General features: G+C 37.3%; 3 protein-coding genes across 4 annotated transcripts in view; 1 reads left to right on the top strand and 2 right to left on the bottom strand.

Moving 5' to 3' along the window:
* The window catches only part of LOC145232978 (phosphatidylglycerophosphatase and protein-tyrosine phosphatase 1-like), a 103,109-nt gene that overhangs the window by 31,043 nt on the left and 51,752 nt on the right, over positions 1 to 20,314 (bottom strand). The window lies entirely within an intron of this gene.
* LOC145232632 (receptor-interacting serine/threonine-protein kinase 1-like) lies at positions 10,334 to 12,430 on the bottom strand. Its single transcript, XM_080097293.1, has 3 exons — positions 12,410 to 12,430; positions 11,304 to 11,476; positions 10,334 to 11,237 (listed from the first exon to the last, which is right to left on the bottom strand). The coding sequence occupies exons 1-3, from the start codon at positions 12,428 to 12,430 to the stop codon at positions 10,334 to 10,336; spliced, it is 1,098 nt and encodes a 365-aa protein (XP_079953419.1).
* On the top strand, positions 15,218 to 20,129 carry LOC145232976 (vacuolar protein-sorting-associated protein 36-like). Of its 2 annotated transcripts, none has more exons than XM_080097639.1 (9): positions 15,218 to 15,408; positions 15,725 to 15,864; positions 16,175 to 16,319; positions 16,408 to 16,473; positions 16,550 to 16,636; positions 17,301 to 17,411; positions 18,449 to 18,649; positions 18,998 to 19,147; positions 19,890 to 20,129. In XM_080097639.1, exons 1-9 carry the CDS (start codon positions 15,313 to 15,315, stop codon positions 20,061 to 20,063), a joined length of 1,170 nt encoding a protein of 389 aa, XP_079953765.1. In that variant the 5' UTR covers positions 15,218 to 15,312; the 3' UTR covers positions 20,064 to 20,129. The 2 variants fall into 2 exon arrangements, with proteins under 2 accessions (XP_079953765.1, XP_079953766.1); XM_080097640.1 differs by having other exon boundaries at positions 15,321 to 15,408; positions 15,730 to 15,864.

Genomic DNA, 20,314 nt, shown 5'->3' with positions numbered 1-20,314 from the left:
CGTGAAGGAATGATAAAAAGGTGCGAAACAAGCGCCGCATAAAAACGATGGATAAATCAAATCTTTTTATTTTGTTACAAGGTTTTGCATTTTTTAAAGACCATTATTGTTAATGTATGGCACAAAACATGACCATAAAAATACAGAAACGGAAATTCAAACTTGGTGATGAACTTCAGTGAGAAACTACACCAAAAAGTTAAGAACCAATAATATAAAAGCAGGAAAAGCAGTGATGTAATTGGGTAAAAAATTTTCAAAAAGGAACTGGAAAGCACACCAGACCCTATCAAAATTAACATAGTACATTGGTAGCATCGATTGTTAGAAAAATCTGCGATAAAATGTTACAGTTGTCTTTTGATTTCACCCCTACTACGAATCTGATATGTGCAGCATACGAGGCAGGCAACGGTGCTTGAGATTCAACTTTCAGTGGATTCTCCACTGAGCCTGTGTAGCTCAGTTGGTAGAGTGCGAGCTCCCACTGTTTTAAGCTCATGTCTTCGGTTCGAACCCCATTGGAAGAAAGTGTTTTTAGTTTATCATGCTTTATAGCTTTAAAATGCTTTGGCCTAGGCCCGGCATTTTGTGGACAGCAATATGTATTTAATTCACTGATTAAATGTTTAAGAAAAATCAAAGGAAATAGTTTAACTTTACTGCCCAAATACATTTAACTCAAGTAATTTTGTCTAAAAATGTATCATGCTAAAAACGTTAATAATTTGTCGTTATAACATTATTCATTGCCTTCCGTTTTAAATGTGGATTCAATGATAAATTGTTCCGTTTAAATTTAAGCTTGAATTCAATAACTGCAGCTTAATCATTCCCGGATATAGTTGATTCAAAGTATCCTTTTCCATATTTCTTGTTGCGTCATTCAGCGTGAACGGATTTTATCAAGCCACAAAAGATCTAATATTGCATTATTTGATATTCAGTTAAGCAGAGTTGGTGCCTTTCAAGCTGTAAAGATGAAGCTCTTAGTTTTTGTCTTTGGTTTTTGTTCGCTCTTTGCTTCTTCTGTTTCGGTGGTAGCTCCTCCTGTTGAAGGTGAAGGATGTAAAGAATATAGTTCAGGCTTTGTTTCAAATACAAAATTGGAATAAATAATAAAAATAACGATCCAAATAGACGTAAAAAGCGACATGCATTATTTTTCAAACACTTCGGCAATTGCTTATTCAATCATCAGTGATATTTGGTTATGCCATCATCAGTGATGTGAAGGGCCACATCAGTTATACCCGTTTATAAACCGTTATTTTCATCGTTAAAGTATATACCATGCATGTCGCCTTTTACGTCTCTTCAGGCCGTTATTTGCATCATTAAACTTACGAACAGATCCGCATAAAGTGTTCTTTAATGGTAGTAAACTTAGAAAATATTGTTGATACCTTTCAAATTTAACTAGGAATGTTTGCAACGGGAAGATTTGTTAACAACAAAAGCGTATTTTTGTTCATCACCTAATTTTTTTCCAGAGCCTGAGCCAAGGTATGGGATGGAGCCTGTTACCACCATAACTTGCCAGGTTGGGAGAATGGACCTCAAAACTCGAGAACAAGAATTTTTCAGCCGCACATGCAGTTCAAACTACGTGAGTTGCATAGTCGTGTGTTCAGACCTGGACAACTAGATTTATTTTTGGTTTTTCAAATTAGATTAGAATTAAAATTAGAGCATCTCCTTTTTTGCAAATTAGATTAGAATTAGAATTAGAATTTTCTCAAAATCTAGAAATTAAACTAGAATTCAAACTAGAATTAGATTTAAGCCAACCAACTTTAGTACATTTAAAACAATACGATTCGGTGCATCTAAAACGTGTTTAAACGAAGCTGAGTGCCAAATTTCACTGATAAACGTGTTTCAGTGATGTAGTTTGGTCTTGTTAATTGCATGGTTTTGTGCGTAATGGTTAAAAAATGCATGCTCAGATCACATGCCTAAAAGTGCCGTTGGACAAACTAGCGATTTTGGGAAAACTGTGAATTAGATTAGAATTAGAATAAGAGCTTACTCGATAATTCTAAATTAGATTAGAGCTAGAATTACCGCCATTTTGCTCTAATTTGCCCAACTAGACAACTAGAATTATCTAGTTGTCCAAGTCTGCGTGTGTTAGATCCAAGCGAATTTAATGCAAATAATTTCTCCATTTGTGGTGGACACTTACAGTGCGCCAAACCCACTCCTTGGTAAGCTCCCGCCACATAAAGCTTCATAATACGGTGTAGCTGCAGCGCGTTTAGTAATGATCCACCAATTGTGCCCTTCACTGTTTTGCGCTCCATAACGTTTCAACGTTGCGCATCTATTTCCGGCTTGGTGATTGTTAAGTGCAATTGTGTCGCTATGTTTTCTTCAACGAAACAAACTCAGACTCAACATGTAGGTTGTGTCACAGGTGATGATTTAGCTTTTGCACGATTATATGTTTTTCGTGCTTAACCAAAAAACTTTAAACCCCCTATACTAGTGTATCACATACATTGTCTAACATTTATCTTGAATTTGAGTCACAATTTTTGCGAAAATTCTACTTTAAACGGGTTGAAACTCTGATTGCAAACAAAAAGAACTTTACAGAAGCTTGTATGTGACCTAATGCAAATATTATGCCTTAACTGTACATTTTAAAATTCCAACTTCTTATTCAGGATGCTTGCGAAACAAAACTAGAGATTCACCCTGATCGACACATTGTGACCAAATCCTGCGGTCACGAGGACAGTTGCTATAGCAACGCCGAAACCAACCCTGGCACCTGCAACTATACGATTGACACTAATGGGGTAAGTACAAGTTGTTGATTCTTGTATCGTGTTTATTCCATTGTTTGCCGCGCCGTTTTTTACCCCACCGTTTGTTCGGCTTACCATTAAGTAGAACTACTAACACCATACCTCGATAGGTGGCGCTAAGAGCTGAATTATAAATTTAGCAGCTGAACCGGGGTAGGGTTAGGATGTAAGTTTTTGAAATTTACATTATGAACTAATTTCTATGTGATGCTTTATGGTATTTTCATATCAAACCGATATTACTTCGACATCCATGTTTTTTGTTTGGTTTTACGTTCAAAAGTCTTTTTCATATTGACTTTACATGTAAATCAGGGGCGGGCAACCTGCGGCCCGCGGGCCGCATGCGGCTCTTTATTAACGGTTGTGCGGCCCGCAGAGACGCTTGGATTTGAAAAGTACTGGCAAACGAGTCCAATTATTACATATTTTTGAGCTGATTAATGCGCCTGATGCTAGTTTTCTGCGACCTGGCAAAATATGGCTAGAATCAAATACGAATTATACTTGTAGTTAGGCATATTTGGTAAGAAACCAAGCAAAATCACTTTGTGTTATACACAGGTGCGGCCCGCGACGCAGTTTTGACATTTATAATTGGCCCTACAATAACAAAGGTTGCCCACCCCTGATGTAAACATACGCACTGTTGGGTGGAATTATTTGCGTGAATAACCATTGTTGACAAATAGTTGCACTATATAGCAACAGAAAAAAGTGTTATGAAACCAAAGTACCCAATATCACAAAGTGCAGCTTGTAATTAAGGACGGCACGTAATCGAGAAAATTCGGTAGTTTATAGAAGCAGAATTCCGGTTTGAAAGTCCTTCTGGTCTCTGTAACATAATTAAAATGCTTTACAGGATTACCTCTGCTATTACTGTTGCACAACAAACAATTGTAACTTCTTCGAGTTCCGAGCTGAATCAGACCACACATCTGAAGTTATGTTAAGGCGCAACGGGACAATTTCCTTTGATCGACCTTGGACCGATTACCAGAACGGATTCGGAGACTGTGATGGCGAATATTTCATAGGTGACTTTTCTGCGCTGAAATATTGAGTTTTCAGTCTAATTTTTTATTCACTCTAAAATCATTACCTCACTGATGATTTATGTCGAAGCGTTTAAGCAACAAGATTATTTTTTCGTGTTAATTTATTAGGAACCCCTTAACTGCGGCGTGCCCTTACATGGGGGTAAAGCTACTAACACAGGAACTCACAGACAGGCTTGCTAATTTCCGAAAGGCGGCGCAACGAAGCATAGGCTTTTACTATGGCAATAGTTGCTGACTCCGCAAATTGCTGACTTGTGGTAAAAGCCTATGCTTTGTTGCGCCACCTTTTGGAAATTAGCAGACCTGTCTGTGAGTTCCTGTGTTAGTAAAGTTTCCATAAATGGGCCCAAAGACGTAGTCATTTGTAAATCGCGATTAAAATATAAACTGGTACATATTTTCCCCAACTGGGGTACGTTTGAAAGCTTATGTACAATGGCATTTATTTGCGTCGAAAAATTTATAGGTTTGTATAAAAAAAGTGGGTCATATCAAAGGCAAAATAACTTTTTTTAAGCCGGGTTTTTGGTACAAGCCTTTATAGACTAGGCCCACCATACGTCCTCTTTATGGAGGACATGTCCTCCTTTTTAACAAAAACCAAGTTGTCCTCCGAGGACAAGAAAAAGAGCCCAAATGTCTTCCTTTTAGGAAATTTCTGATTTACCAAATACAAATGTGACGATCATACCTTTGAAAACAGCCAAATATACATCTTCAGCTGATTTTTTAAAGAATACAGGTTTTACGTTTTTTTTTAAATACAAGCTTATTTTAGTGTTGTGGCGTGATAAACGTCATAAACTTTATCCAAACTTTTGTATACCGTCTAATTTCGGAAGCTTTTATTTTTGGGGAGCCTTAAAGTATTTTTCATGTTCTTTTCAAAATTGTGTCCTCCTTTTTGGGGATGGGAATATGGTAGGCCTATTATAGACCAGCTTACATCAAGGGTAGTTAAAATTTATTTACATTGTCATTTGTCGATCGAACGGTTTCGTAAAACAACAAGAACACCTACATTAAATATTGAGCCAAATGTCCTGTTATAAACCTTTATCACAAACGAGTCCAAGCCCAACAATAGAGATTTCAGCCAATTTCAAAACATACTGATTTTGTACTGTATTGTTTCAGGTTTGGAGTTTCTTCATGATTTGACCGAATACTACTCCTCATGCGTAGTGACCGCATGTTACGCAGACTGCGCCACTGGATACCGAACGTTTAGGTAAGTAATCCGCATAACGATTCATACCGACCTGTTGGAAATACGAGTCGTACACTTTGCAGTTGGTTTGTTCAGTGGTTCCAAACCGGGGAGGAATATTAAAACTTGAGGGAGGAATCTACTTATTTTAAGTAATCTTTATATTGTTTTGCACAGGGGTCGGCACGCGAGGTGATTTTTCAAGGCACGCCAACCGACTTGTGCTTATATTGAAGTAACAATTTAACCTGTTACACTGCGTGTTTATAGTTTTTATCGTAACCATTGTCTTAAAATTCAGCCTTACATGCACAAAACACTGTACTTTCTCTTTCTTATTGATATCTGCTGGCACAAACCACTATTATTAAAAAAAAACGTTGGCACGCGAGGTCATTAACACATGGGAACAACAAGTAAATTGGTACGCGTCGCTTAAAAGGTTGCCGACCCCTGGTGTAGCATCTACTATATGTAGTATATCAGGGGAGGAATGAAAATGTTTTGAATTGTTAAGAGAGGGATTCCTCGTCCATAAAGGCTGGGAACCACTGGCCTAGTAAAATAATTATGGTTTTAAATCAACATCTTTAATGTCTGAATGTACGATAGTTTAAGGTCTACAAACTGAAAAGATTTAGTTTGTTTAAATAAGACAAAATGAGTTGTGTGTGAACAACACTGTTTAACATTTTGAAGGCAAAGCTGGCTTACAAACACAACTGTTGTAACATTGGTGGAACTTTCCTCATGCTACAAATCGCCTTTTACCACTAATTCAACTGTATAGCTGCATTAGCTAGTCAAATATACCTGAAAGCCAGAACCTCCTAGAGCAGTAGTTTTTAAACTGTGCGTCGCGACGCCCTGGTGCGTCGTTTCAATTTTCCATGGGCGTCGCAGAATATTTACATTTTTATGGTAGTTTTTGTGGTTTGTGGTTGTTGTATCAATAAACACAACTTTAATAATAAGGTTCCTCATTAACTTTTATTTGCTGGTGCGTCGCAAGATTAGAAAACTAAGTTTGAGAACCACTGTCCTAGAGAATAAAAAACCTAATCGTTCTCGATAGCGCAAAAGATTTACGTAATGAATTAAATATGATTTAATTTTGTTTTAGCGATTTCGTGGTCGGCGACAACACAACTGATTATGAGGTGGACTACGAACCTACATCCAACTCAGGAGCATCGCCTTATCTGGCGCATGACTTTACCGGAATTAGTGAAGGGGATTTGCCTGTTCCCTTCTCAACTTATGACGACGACAATGACGCGTAAATCAGTTTGTATTAATCTAATGTCGACTGTAGGTTTGTGGGTAAAGTTGGGGTTTGTACACAAGCCATGAAGTACTATACTAACTTACTACTAGCCGACAATAAGATTTGCTATTGCTGCCAGGCATAATATCAACCTTATAGAACTCTTCTGGCAAATGTATTTTTATTCCGACGTTTCGACGTCCTATACAGGTCGCCTTCACTACGGTAAATAATACTGAATGAGTGTAGTACAGTGCACGTTAAACAAAGGAAAACTGAATTAAACCGACTGTGAACACACAATAAAAGATAAGACACATTTATTGGTTTTCAGGTCGATGAGTAACTGCGCAGATTTCAACGATGGCGGTTGGTGGTATCACGACCGATGCTCAGGACGAGGGCCCACGCGTAGATGGAGATCCATTGGTGAAGATCTCATCGAAATTTCCATAGACTGCGGGAGCCCGAACCCATACAGCCCGTAAAGCGGACAAAACACATTTGTGCTGCAGCTATTGTAAACTCCTCTGCAAAAGATACTGTGTTATATTTATGAATTCTGTAAAGGAGACCCATAAACTCTAATGCTTGGAATATAAACTACATAAACACAAGTGTGTTGCTGTAGTCAGAAATGAGTTAGTGAAAGTCTGAATCGTTAAATTAGACACAAAGTTTGCTAAAAGGTTAGCGTAATTGCCTGCACTCACAACGTTGTGGGTTCTAATCCTGCGACGGGAACTTGTGTTTTATACAAGTACAGTAGTTAAGCGGCAATGAATTAAATGGGTACACCTACACTCATAAAAGCACGCCAGGCCTATTGATGGCGTTATACCGATTCAGCCGGTCACCATGCAAGCATTAACCATATGGTGACGCAGATGCCTTCAACGTCTTCAATAATAGGCCTGGTGTACTATGATTTCTTTATTAGTGTGCCATGGTCTATATTATATTAGTGTGCCATGGTTTTTATATTTGTGTGCCATGGTGGTCTGCATTGACGCTTCAGGGCTGATCCTAGCTATTCAACTAACTATGTGTGAATAGTCGAGAAAGATATCAACAAACAATCGCAAACCTGACACGTTTTTGCAGACATTTCACACTTTTTCGACCTGTAAAGTCACCATACGCACTAATTAGACCTTATAGGCGTGCACGGTCTGTAGCTAACTTATCACTGTATCGGCACATTGTAATTTTGCAACAAGTTGTGTTTTTCTGTATAATTAAACTGTGTTTGGCAATTTCTTTGACAAGTAACAACAGTTGGTCACAAATTCTAGTATTGTCAGCAATTGAAATGTAATTAATTGTCAAAAATAGGGGGCAATGTACGAACATTTTCTGCCAGCTTCCAAATTATATACAGTTTTACGCTTTAATAAATAGAAAAATAAAATAAAAATGTTACAGCAGTTAAAAAAAACAATCAACAAACATACAGTTTATTTACAATGACATTGCTGTCAAAAATTATTCATTTCTTCATCTGGGCTTTGTTCGTTTGCAAATTGGCCTCACTTATTGCAATGTAAGCACTTCGTTTTTCCTGAGTTAAATCCTCCGCTGTTTGGTAAGCCTTGATTGATTTTGCAAAATACTTCACTGATTCTTTAAGTCTCGAAGTTTTCTCGCAAACTTCACCAAGATTGTTCAGCAAGTGACCGTAGATTTGATACTTGGAACTTCCTTTCCCGAAGTTTTTTTTCATAAGTTCAAGTCCAAATTTTATGGTTGCTTCGTTCGACGCCAAATCCCCGATGTGACTTTGACTGAGTGCAATCTGATACGAGCAGCGAATCGCCTGCAAACACCGATTTTTTTCGTTAATTGGAAGAACCTGAATATGCTGGGTCATCACGAGCATCAGTGGGATCACGTGACACGCCACCATGTTTTTCGACTCCGATGACACATCAGAATTTTCCAACAAAAGTTCGATCGTTTCTTGAATTCCCTGGGCGCAAGCCACTACCCTTTTCGCTGAAGCGAAGTTGGGATCTTTTTTCACATAGAAATCTGCTGCGATGCTGAAAAACAAAATGGCTTTCAAATATTTGCCGTCATTCTGATGTCTCGTGCCGTTTTCTTCCAGATTTTCACCAGTAACCTCTAAATGACCTTCAAAGGACTGTGAGATTTGATGTTTTGTCGTTTTTGCCTCGTCATATTTTTGTGTTTGTAACAAGTCGACATAATTTTGGATGCGTTTATTGAAGTCGCCTGAAGTCACAAAAAATAACACTGTCAGTTATTTTTCAATGTTTTATGAATAGCAAAATAACATGCGATCAAAGTACTAGTAAAGTAGGAAATATTACCAATAATTTGAATGACAAAAGCAATTATTGTGTTTTTACAAATTTATAGTTTACTAAAATACAACATTAGTTCAAAAGAAAATTATTTGCACGGACTTCGATTAATTTAAATAAATAACAATTGAAAACCAACAAGATGCTTCACAGTTTAACCGATCAATAACAAAACCAAAACTGCAAAAATATGCAAATACCTGATGCTGGGTTCATGGTTGGATTTTTTATACCTCGAAAAAAGTTTCGAATTCCTTTGGAAATTTGTTTCGATGCTGAAGTTTTTTTCGGTTTAAAATCTCCACCTTTACAACAACACAAAAGTAACAAAAATATTTTTAGCTCATCCAGCAGTTTTTATTGTAATATGCCGACGTTTCGATGTCTCAACTGAGACACCTTTATCAGGGTAACACAAAATTAAGTACTGTATTTTACGGACCATAAAGCGCACCCGATTATAAGGCGCTCTGTCAATAAATTGCTTTGATTAGTTTTTTGTTCACACCGGGCTATAGAACGCAACGTATTTTAAGGAGTATGGGTTACCGTATAAAGCAGGGGTTCTTAACCAGGGGTACATGTACCCCTTGGGGGTACGAAGCACCAAAGCAGGGGGTACGACAGTCAGTGTAAAATTTTATGCTATTTAGGCATATTTGTGAAGAATGTGTAACAAGTTACTTTGTTATGTGTAGTTGATTTCAATTGACTGATTGTTGGTGTTGCTGTAAATATTGTTGAACTTACAAAAAATGCATGCAATCAACACGTAAGTTATTAATACACTGAGTTTAATACTATTATTGTTTGCTTCTGTCGGCCATTGTAGACAGGGGGTACGAGAAAATGTCATGAAAGCTCAAGGGGTACGAGCGCTAAAAAGGTTAAGAAACACTGGTATAAAGCATGGTTACGGTATAATAGTATCGGTACTGGTTTTGAGTGTAGGCAATAAAGTACTACTTGATCCATACATTAGGCGCACCGTCTTATAAGGCGCACGATCAATTTATGAGGAAAAAAAGGATTTAAATTTCGCCTTATGGTCCGTTAAATACGGTAAGTGCGACGTGTCAAATTATGATTGGTTTACCTGGAAGTGACTCTGTTGTCGTTTTAGGTTGCGTGATTTCCCAGCTTTTTTCTTTGGTTGCGTTGGTATCTACACAGAAATATCAAATAGATGCACACAAAACACAATCATTTGACACAACGTGCGTCTTTGTGATTGGCTTACCTGCAGGTTGATGTGGTAACGTTATACTGGAATGGGCGGTTTCCTCTGGTGGTGCACTGAGTGCGGCACCATACCTGGTTAGATCTAATGAAAACGTCTAAGTTTTAGTCATAGTACGCCAGGCCTATTAAAGGCGTAATACCGAATCAGCCGGTCGCGCTAAGCATTCCCCCATGGCAAGGCGTATAGGTAAAAAGTTTTGAATGTATTTTTGTGCTGTACGTTTTTTATTGTAAGTTTCTACATCATACGCAGGTTACCCATTTCCTGCGTGCTGTTGCTGCTTTTAATTTTCTTCTGCTGAGAAGAGAGAGACTGTGTCTTCTCTTGAGTGACCTCTGGTGGTTCAATTGACCGTTCTTCGGTGTCATCAGATGCAAAGGGAACTAAAGAAATTTAATAACATTGTTTAAACGTGTTTTATTATTTGATGTTTGGTTTTGTTACCGTGAAATCTTCTAGTTCTGGTTGAAAACCAGTGGAGAGGGACGCGTTGTCTTTCATTCATTTGTGGTTGGTCGTCCAAATTCATTTGCGTCAAAGTTGTCACAACTTGAGAGAGTAACTTGGTGGTCTTTTGCTTTTCCAAAAGCGCGTTTAATTCTTTCTTTATCTCAATCATTGTTGGACGTTTCGAGGGATTTTGTTTCCAGCATCGCTTCATCAGTAGTTGGAGTTGCTCTGCGATTTCTCTGTCTTCACCGACCAAAGTTTGAATCCAATCGTCTATTTCCTGACAGTCTGGTCTTTTTCCTTCTTTGATTAACTTTACCAGCTTTTTCTGCTCTTCTACCGGCATGGGTGGGTAAGGAGATTTGCGAGCCAAAGCCCAGAATACTACCATGCCAAAAGCGTAAACGTCGTGTTCCTTCCTAGGTTTTGTGGTGAGGTCCTTGAGTTTTTCCGGAGCGGTGTAGAAGAGTGTGTATTGCGGCCTTTCTTTCTTGCTTCTTGCAAAAGGATCCTTAGTTCCTGAACTAGTATAGGTTGCAAGTTCGGAACTCCCGAAATCGCCAACTTTACAATGAAGCTCTACTGTAAGCATAATGTTCTCTGGTTTTAAGTCCTCATGAATTAAACGTTTGTCGGGTAAGTTGTGACAGGCAGCTATTGCTGAGGCTACTTCGGACAAGAACCGCACGCGTACAGCATTACCAAGTTCTTTGGATGTATCCAGTAGTAGCTCTTTCAAGTTACCACCTCTGCAGTATTCCATCACAATGCCCATTGTAAACGACCATTTGACGTAGCCAAGAACCCGGACGACATTGTCATGCTCCACCTTCAACAAGTGTTCCATTTCTTCTTTCATGCTAAGGAAACCCGGTTTATTCTTACCAGTGTAATTTTTTGGTATGTGACAAATTATTCAAACTTACGCCTTTTCAATGCGAGCTTTCTCATGCGCTCCACCAGTAACAGCAAAAACTTTCACCGCAACGTATTGCTTCAGACCCTTATGGTGTCCGATTAAAACATCCCCGAAACCTCCTGAACCGGCTTCGTATGCGCTAAGGTCACACGTGATGTCAGCACCGTTCAACTCTAGCAACTGTAAAGTGAAAATGTTTAAAATAACATCTGTTTTGGAATTAATTAGTTATGGGAGTTTGGCCAAAAGATATTTCAGGTGGCGATGCTAAACCCCATTTAACCTCTAATGAATAAATTTGTCTTATGATTAAACTACCTCCCTAAACAGCCCAAACCCTGCAATAGTGGCTTAACGCGAAAGCCAAAGATACTGCGCACGCGATTAGTTTTCATGGCGCAACTTGTTTTAAACTGCAAACAGTAATACATCTAAAGAACGTTACAACAAGCACGTGGCGACCTGCAGCCAACACATTTTGTTACTCGCGCCACCTAGAAAAAAGCCCCTTAATGAAACAGAAGGCTATTTTTGTAAGTGCCTGATTGCAGCACGTTCGACGTTTAATCAGTGTAACTTTCATGGCCCTCCATGCAAAGCAAGAGAAAATAATGCGAAACAAATCAAACAACACAAGGGGAATGCGCGTGGCAGTGCCAAATTAGGAAAACAAAGCGTACAAAACGACACAATTGTGCATCAAATATTTGGTTCGACAAACAACTTACAACATTTGTGTTACCCGCGGTATTCTAACCTTGTTTTGTTGTAGTAAATTAACAAATTTGGTTTCTGTATATACTAGATTGTATGCTGTTGTGTAAACAGTAACATCTACATGGAAAAGGTAATTTCGAAATGTGTAAGTTTTCCACTATTGAAAGCTGCACAAACTGTAGATTAAAAAAATACTTTATAAGCTTATAGGTGGCGGCTAGCAATCGAATAAATACGGTACTTGTTGCCGCTACAAAGATGTTTGAGTTTAAAACTTACAAACAAGAAACAGAAAACCCCAGCTTAATGCGCAATACAAGAAAACTCCACGGTGTACGTACTTCCAATAAAATGCGTTTGGTCATATTTTGTAAAATAGCTTTATAATTGACTCACCTCAATATTTGTTGAAGTCATGCTTGTGTTTTGAACAAGTTTAAAGATCTTACACACAAAAAGTTTTTACTGCATAAGAAAGAGCAGCGATTATTTCCTGGTACAATTTCTTGTAAAATCACTTTAATCACTCTTTGAAACTGCTCTAAAGATCTTTTAAGTCTTGCCTAAACCTTTAGCAAGGATTATTTATTTTACCTGCCTCTTAGAAATCTAAAAAGCAATTCGGTATTTACTAAAATTCTGCGAAATATTTGGTTAAGCGTTTTTAATGTCTGTCACCACACACAGTTTTTAAACCTGGTTTGGCCTTTTTACTATCCTATTCTAGAGCGGTTCACAACCTAAACTTTTGTAATTTAAACCAGAAATTCACTGTGCCTAACGTTTGAATTACTATTATTTAGGCTCCATAGGTAAACCAGCAGTTTGGTAGCATCGCTGATAAACTGACAAATTAACGATTACCACAATTAAAACTAAAATTGCTACCCTAGTTAGTTGCTTACTACAATATCTCGTTACCGTGCAGGGCTAGGCTTAGCTCAGCATTGTGCTTCGTTGTGTCGCCTTTACTTAACGTTGTGCTGTCGTGTAACGTAATCGTCTGGAGTAGAAAAGAAATGTGATATGATACGCAGTGTCGTCGTTGCTTTCTGAATAGGAGTCTAGACTAGGGTTGCCATATTTTATGAAACACAATCCCTGACAAGATTTATCTCGGTTGCGTGAACCCAGTTTTTCTCAAACTTTAAGTCCAAATGTGTTGACGTAAGTCTGAATGTGTATTTCAGAAAAACGAAAGTTGATTGCAGGATTTTAGCTAGTTATGCAAAAATTGCGCATAACAATGATCCAAATCTGACATCACAGACAGAACAAAAAAACATTACAATTGTGCGCGAACAATTGCATTTTTGTTAGTTGTCATGCAATAAAGCCTATTGTTTAACAATGGAGACGGTCGATTCTCACTTTCACTTTGATTTCAACTTATCCAGTTGCACAAACTGACGCCAAATAAGGATATAGAATTACTTCCACCTTTTCGAGGTCCCCGCAAAATGCCCTAAAGGACCGCGGACCCCAGTCTGAGAACCGCTGCGTTGACCATTTTTGCGATCCAAACACTTCTATTCCGGAATAAATTAGAATATTGGGAAGTCCCACGGACGGCGACACGAGAAAACGTTAGATACGATACTCTGATCCTTGTCAATTAACTTTCTGCGCAGGCTTCTGTTTAGTTAAGTTTTTTTTTAACCAAAAAAATTAAACGATTGGGAGTCACAAGGACCTTTTTAAATTTGAAGAAAAATGCCACTGTAAAAATGTTGTTATGTCTCACGCATTCGACTTTTAGTTGTTAGTTCCCTGCATAATAGGTACACAGTTAAGGAAATTTCCCACGTTCTCATGTAGCATCGAATGCTGTGTTTTCTTGAGACGCGGATTTTTATTTGTTTATTTAACGCACATCTAGTAACAAACGGGTATTGTTACGCGCGCACACACATTAAACATCTAGTAACAAACAGGTATTGTTACGCGCGCACACACATCAAACTGTATAAGTAACGTGCGCGCCGCCAGTTTACCTCATTACGTTTCATGGTATAGACGCGGTTGCAGCTATCTGCTAGAAACTTTCTCCGTTGGTACATTAATTTCATAAAATATACAAATATTTTTTCTTGAATTCCGGACTTTTAGGTACGTTTTAACATTTCTCCCTGACGCAGATTTAAACACTAAATTCCCTGACATGTCAGGGAAAATCCTGACGAATGGCAACCCTAGTCTAGACATATGCGACATCTACCCAGATGTGAATGACACGAACTGTTGTCTTACAATTCTCCCAATGTTGAAACAAAAGATTGGAATTTGAAATACATTATTGTGACCTATTTGATGGTTGTCGTCACAAATCCATGTTTCAGGGCCAGCACCTATTGCTCGTTTACTTATAGACTACATTTTAATCACACTCGGTCTCTCACATTTTTTAAAGAAATTTTAACCTTCAAAACCGGACAGATTTTACTGAAAGTAAATATGGTCATATTTTAGGCAATCAAATCAGAAAACTACAATGCGGCAATTGCCTTGTTCGCTTGTTACTTTTTGTCCCAGGGTTAATTGATGCATATGGTATTTCGCAACCTAGTTGAAGTATGGCACAAATACCCAAGACACAGGCTCAAAAACCTAGCTTTTGTGAAAGCTAACATAAAGTTAAACAGTCAGCGCAATGGTAAAACAATAAACTGCTTGAAGTTTTCTTCATATACCGTATTTACTCGATTGTAAGCCGCCCTCGATTGTAAGCCGCACGCTGGAATTTGAGATACGATTGTTTCTTAATACATCTTTCTGTTGTTATATGGTATGACTATTTGCCCAAATCCGTTAGTTACGTAAATAACTGTAACCAACAGAACGTATATCGACATATACTCTGTACACGCATACATGTTTTGAACCCCAAATAATTTAAATGTTGGAGTGTAGAAACAATCGGTATAAAATTAAAATATAAGCCGCCCTCGATTGTAAGCCGCCCTCGATTATAAGCCGCACAAACGGCAGCTAAAAAAACAATATAAGCCGCGGCTTACAATCGAGCAAATACGGTAAGTGTGCAAAGTGTTTGCAGGCCTATGAACAGGGGGGAAGTTGCCGATCCTGCAGAAAATGCAGCAACTGGGCGAAATCGCAAAAATCAATAAAATTCGACCAGCTAAACCTGTTTGTTGATTAAAATAAATGGTTCTTGATAAACTTAATTTTATTTTCGGGCTTCGCTGTCCTGGATTAAGTAAGAAAGTGGCGCTAAACAAAATCGGATGAGCTGAATAAAATTAGGAAATCGCTAAAATGCAGTTTATCTTCAACTAAAAATGGATCGTTTTTCGTGGTCAACCGGTGGTCCGTTGTATGGAGAGAAGGAGATTTTGAAGCAAAGTTCAGTCCGTATTTACGATGGGGATGAAAAGGTACTTAACTTGTAGTTTGAACCTAAACACATTGTTAAAAATAATAATTCGCTTTTAGCACTTTTTTTAAAAACGTATAATTAATCGTAATATTTTGACGTTAGATATGCATCCTAAACATGTCCAAGTTTTTATCAAACAAAAAGTAATGCTATTAGGTTTTAGAATGCATTTTTGCACAAAAATCTGGTAAGTTCAAAAAGCTTTACATTTGGAGAAGAATTAATAGATTTGCAGAAGCTTAAAAGTTTAGTTTGGTAGCTTGGATGGTAACTTGATAGTAACTTTAATATGCACATTTGGCTTGTTTTTTAAGACCAGTTATGATGACGGATCGTTAATACTCACAACACATCAAATTATTTGGAGAGATTCTTCTGACTTTCAAATTTGTATTTCTGTACCATTGTGCCTTGTTGTATTTTGTGAAAAACAGTCAGGAGGAATTGGCAGAAGGTTTGGACTGTTTTGTTTCTTTTTTGTATTATGTAAAACTATACATGCACAGGCAATTCTAGTTATATTCTATGCATTGCATTCTAACTCTTAAACTGTATCCTATCTTTTATCAAAAAGTGATCTAGTTTATTGCATATTCTGTGTCAGCCAGCTCATAAAAAGTGTGGCATGTTAATATATATTGTGATAAACTAGAAATATCTGTATGATTTTTTATTTTTTATCTTTTCAAAATATATTTACTTTTTAACAAATTGTTTCTTGGATTCCATTATTGTTAACACCATCATTAAATTTTTTTTTACAGTGCAAAGCTAAGTGTACACTTGCAAGCTGCACAGGCAAATCGGACACCTGGACCAGTTTCAAGAAGTCGTTATGACTATGTGCGATTTTCATTCAAAAATGGTGGTGAATCTGAATTTCACACCAAACTTCAGAGTGCAATGCAGGTATTGATAAAATAATTTAGTTGTTGTAAAACTCACATATGAAACCACTTAAAGATAACACATGATTAATTAAAGCATGCTTTGACAGACAAAGGAATGGGAAAAAACTTCTTCACAAGCTACTTCAAGCCCTGTCAGCAAAAGCTCAGCAAAGGTTTAATACTTGATTCGTGTTTATTATGAAAATGTGATATCTGATGTTGCTAACTTGGCTACGTTTACATATTTAGACAGGCCCCATCAGAGCCTCTGGAATTGTTGGAATTGAACGAAAGATCGAGGAAAATCGAAGAGTAACTGATAAGAATATTTCTGTGGTACGTTTGACTTGTTAATGTAGTGATTTATGAAATGAACAAGTTGCATTAAAAATGATAATCAAGATTTGAAGGCTAAGTAACTTGCACAAATACATGTGCATTCATGGTTGAGGGGTTTCTTTAGAGTTGACTGCACGGCATTTGAAGTGTTTTTAATGAAGTCAGATCTGCCCATTGCGAACTGAACCAAACAAACGAACTTGTTCACATGTATTGATTTTATACTTGTTTTTTTTACATGTAGAACTTGTGTATTTCAGTGTTTTTGTTTGTGTAATACAGTGGTTCTCAACCTTATACTGATCACATACCAATTGCCATTTTCTATGGCTTTGCACCATCTAAACCAGTGGTTCTCAAACTTTTTTATTGTCGGGGCCAAATGGTAGTTTTTTGAGTGTGTAGGCAAAAAAACGAAACCTTGAGAAAATCACTAAAGAATATTACCTTCAAAGCTAAAATATCAATGTTTGGTGGTTTTCTGAGGTCTGGTGCGAGCCGCAAAATAAGTAGTTGGGAGCCGCATGCGACCCCTAAAACCGAGTTTGAGAACCTCTGATCTAAACCCTGTTGTAAACGGTGTAATATGTACATGAGTTACATAGACCCACTGGTGTATTTTTTAAACCCACGCTAATATAGCTTGCTTTGGTCTTTGCAGGCTTTTCAAGATTTGACGAAGCTGATGGAAAAAGCAAAAGAAATGGTTTCTCTTTCATCAAACATTGCCAACAAAATAAAAGACAAAAAGGGAGACATAACAGATGATGAGGTGTGCTTAGTTAAATGTATGCAAGTAGTCACTATACAAAAGTGTTTCAGTTTAGGTTTCTGGAAATTGTTAAACATTTCTGTACTGAGATATTGGCTTGTGTATTTTTTTGAAAACAAAGCATGTCTTGGAATTATTGTTTTTTTGATTTTATTTTTTCCCATTTTGTTTTTGCTGCATTTTGATCAGAAAAAGGAATTAAAAAAGTTGTTGCAGTATATATTCTTAGTAAGCGATACAAAATTGTTGAATAACATTTAAGGCCTTTTTCTTCAGTTCTAATGAAGCGAATAGTTAAGGTGTATGATACAATCAGTAGTTTTAGTAAGTAAGAAATTCCAGCTTATTAAAAAAATCGTGATGAAGATATTTATAACACAAGTTAAAGATCAAGATTTGATGATAACTGATGCAAGGAAATGTAAGCTCAATGATGTTTATGAGTAGCATTTGTAAGTATGGATTTATTTTAGCTAAGTTTTATGTTCTGCTGAGCAGTGAAATACTAGTTTCTGTTCTTCTGGAAGTAATTTTCTGCGCAAATTATGCTTTTCTGTTCTTATCGTATAAATTTAGGCATGGTTTACTAATGAGAAAGTTAAGACAGGTTACCAATATGGTAGATTGGTAGTGTAGCCTGATTTACTTTTTGATCTTACATAGTTTACAGTATTTAAAGCAAAGCAACATATTTAGTTTTTTAGAACTGGGCAGCAATTTATTGGAGGTAATAGTATCATAAAATTACACAGTATACTGCTGTAGGTTTTTCAGTACAGTATTAAAGACAAAGCAAGGTTTTAGTGTTTGCTCTTGCCACCAATTGCAGCTCAGGCAAAGATACTTGTAACAAAAGAAGATAATCCAGATTCCAGAATAAAATGAGTAATGCAGATTTTTGTGTCTTGCTGCTGCATTTAGACCGACCCAGGACAAGTATTTGCTTGTTATTTAAATGTACTGTAGTCTTGTTATCAGTGTGATTTTAATGAAAACTACAACCCATGGTGCAAATATGATACTTTGATTTTCTGCAGACAGTTAAGTTCAAATCCTACCTCCTTAGTTTGGGAATTCCGAATCCAGTGACAAAGGAAACACATGGCAGTGGAACTCACTATCACATGCAGTTGGCACATGAGATTGCTTCGTTACTTAAACAACCTTTGGAGGAAAATGCGGGAATTATGCTTTTATCTGATGCCTACTGCCGAATAAACAGAGCCAGAGGGATGGAGGTACAAGTAGAAGATAAAATTTTAGTCCTGTTCATGTAACAGTTTTAATTTCTTGATACAAATGTTGTACAAAAGCAGAAAGCTATGGAAACATAGCTGTTAAAAATTGAAGTTTGGTTCTTTGTAATGGACTACTGCTATTGAAAACTATTTTGTATTGACAAATATTTTGGTCTGTGGTTGTGAAAATGCCTTCACTTTAGAATAAAAAAATTCTGAATGATAAGGGCATATTCCAATAACCACATGGGCCAGTAAATTGGTGACGAAATCATACACCGTAATTGTGTTTTGTCAGTGCTTAATAAATGTGCCTAATAATTTGTTAACTCTAGTTTTGTTGTTTAGCTTTTATCCCCAGAAGATCTGTTGAATGCTTGTCGGATGTTGGACAATTTGAAACTTCACATGAAACTGAGGGAGTTTGAAACTGGGGTCCTAGTGCTTCAACTTGACTCACACAGTGATGAGAAAGTCATCAGCCAAACAACAGAACTGGTATTATTTTGTTCATATTATACAAAAGGAATCCGTGCAACAAGATGGAGTGTAAAACTGCTTTACACTTAGAAGGTTGTGGGTTCTAATCCCGTCTCATACACTTGTGACTTTCTTTGCAAACATACATTAAGTGCAAAATGACAACTTTAGTAATAGATCAAAACCATCAACAGCATGTCTTAAACTGACGATCACTGTTAGAACTGATGATGCCACATTGGCGAAATATTATTCCTTCATTTTAGACCAGTGGTTCCCAAACTGTGGGCCATGGCCCAGTAGTGGGCCACCAAGACATTTTCAATGGGCCACAGAGCCATTTGAACAGATTCTACTGTTTTGTTATACTGTAGATATTATGCGCTTTGTTTTGAAAAACGTAATTTTTGCAAAGAATTCTGAATCTTGTAGCCAAATTTCAGGAGCATGTATCTCATTAAAATAAATTGCTAGAAAATTTCGCCTGTTTTTGAGTCATTTTTTTGTTTGTGCCCAAATTTACAGCACGTGGTGGGCCATGAATCGCTATTCAATGAACATTTGGGCCACAGACCAAAAAAGTTTGGGAACCCCTGTTTTACACCGACTGATTCTGTTTAACCAAGATTTTATAGTCCATTGGTTTTAGTGTACATTAAGGACAGTGCTACATTTTTGTGTTTATATTCCGACCTCAAAATCATTGTGGTATGTTTCTTTTTATATTTACCCAAACATCTAACTTTTTACTTGGTTTCAGGTGGACGACAGCAAGAGTTTAAGCGCTCAGGAGCTTGCCAATCTGGTCAGTGTGTCAGTTTTGCTTGCAAAGGAGAGATTATTATTGGCTGAAAGAGCGGGCAAACTTTGCCGCGACGATTCGGACGAAGGACTTAGGTTTTATCCAAACTTATTTGCACAACCAATGCGCTGACTTCCTCTCTACTGCCCTCTTGCAATATTTTTTATTGTTATCCAATAAAGCTTTATCCAAACAAAACTGGTTTTAAGTTTTTTGACGTACTGTGATAAAATTTGTCCCCAAGAGAGCTTATTTTAAGTGAATACATTTCTCAAACGTCGCAACAATAGCATTTGTTATCATCAATGCACCGCGATTGTTGCAATGAAATGCATTCACTAACCTACACCGCTGTTTATGGTGTTGCTGTCATAATCCAGATC

The sequence above is a fragment of the Phallusia mammillata genome, chromosome 6 (assembly GCF_965637545.1).
Source record: "Phallusia mammillata chromosome 6, kaPhaMamm4.hap1.1, whole genome shotgun sequence".
NCBI lineage: Eukaryota > Metazoa > Chordata > Ascidiacea > Phlebobranchia > Ascidiidae > Phallusia > Phallusia mammillata.
The sequence above is the reverse complement of the archived record's forward strand: the minus strand, read 5'-3'. Positions and strand labels throughout refer to the sequence as shown.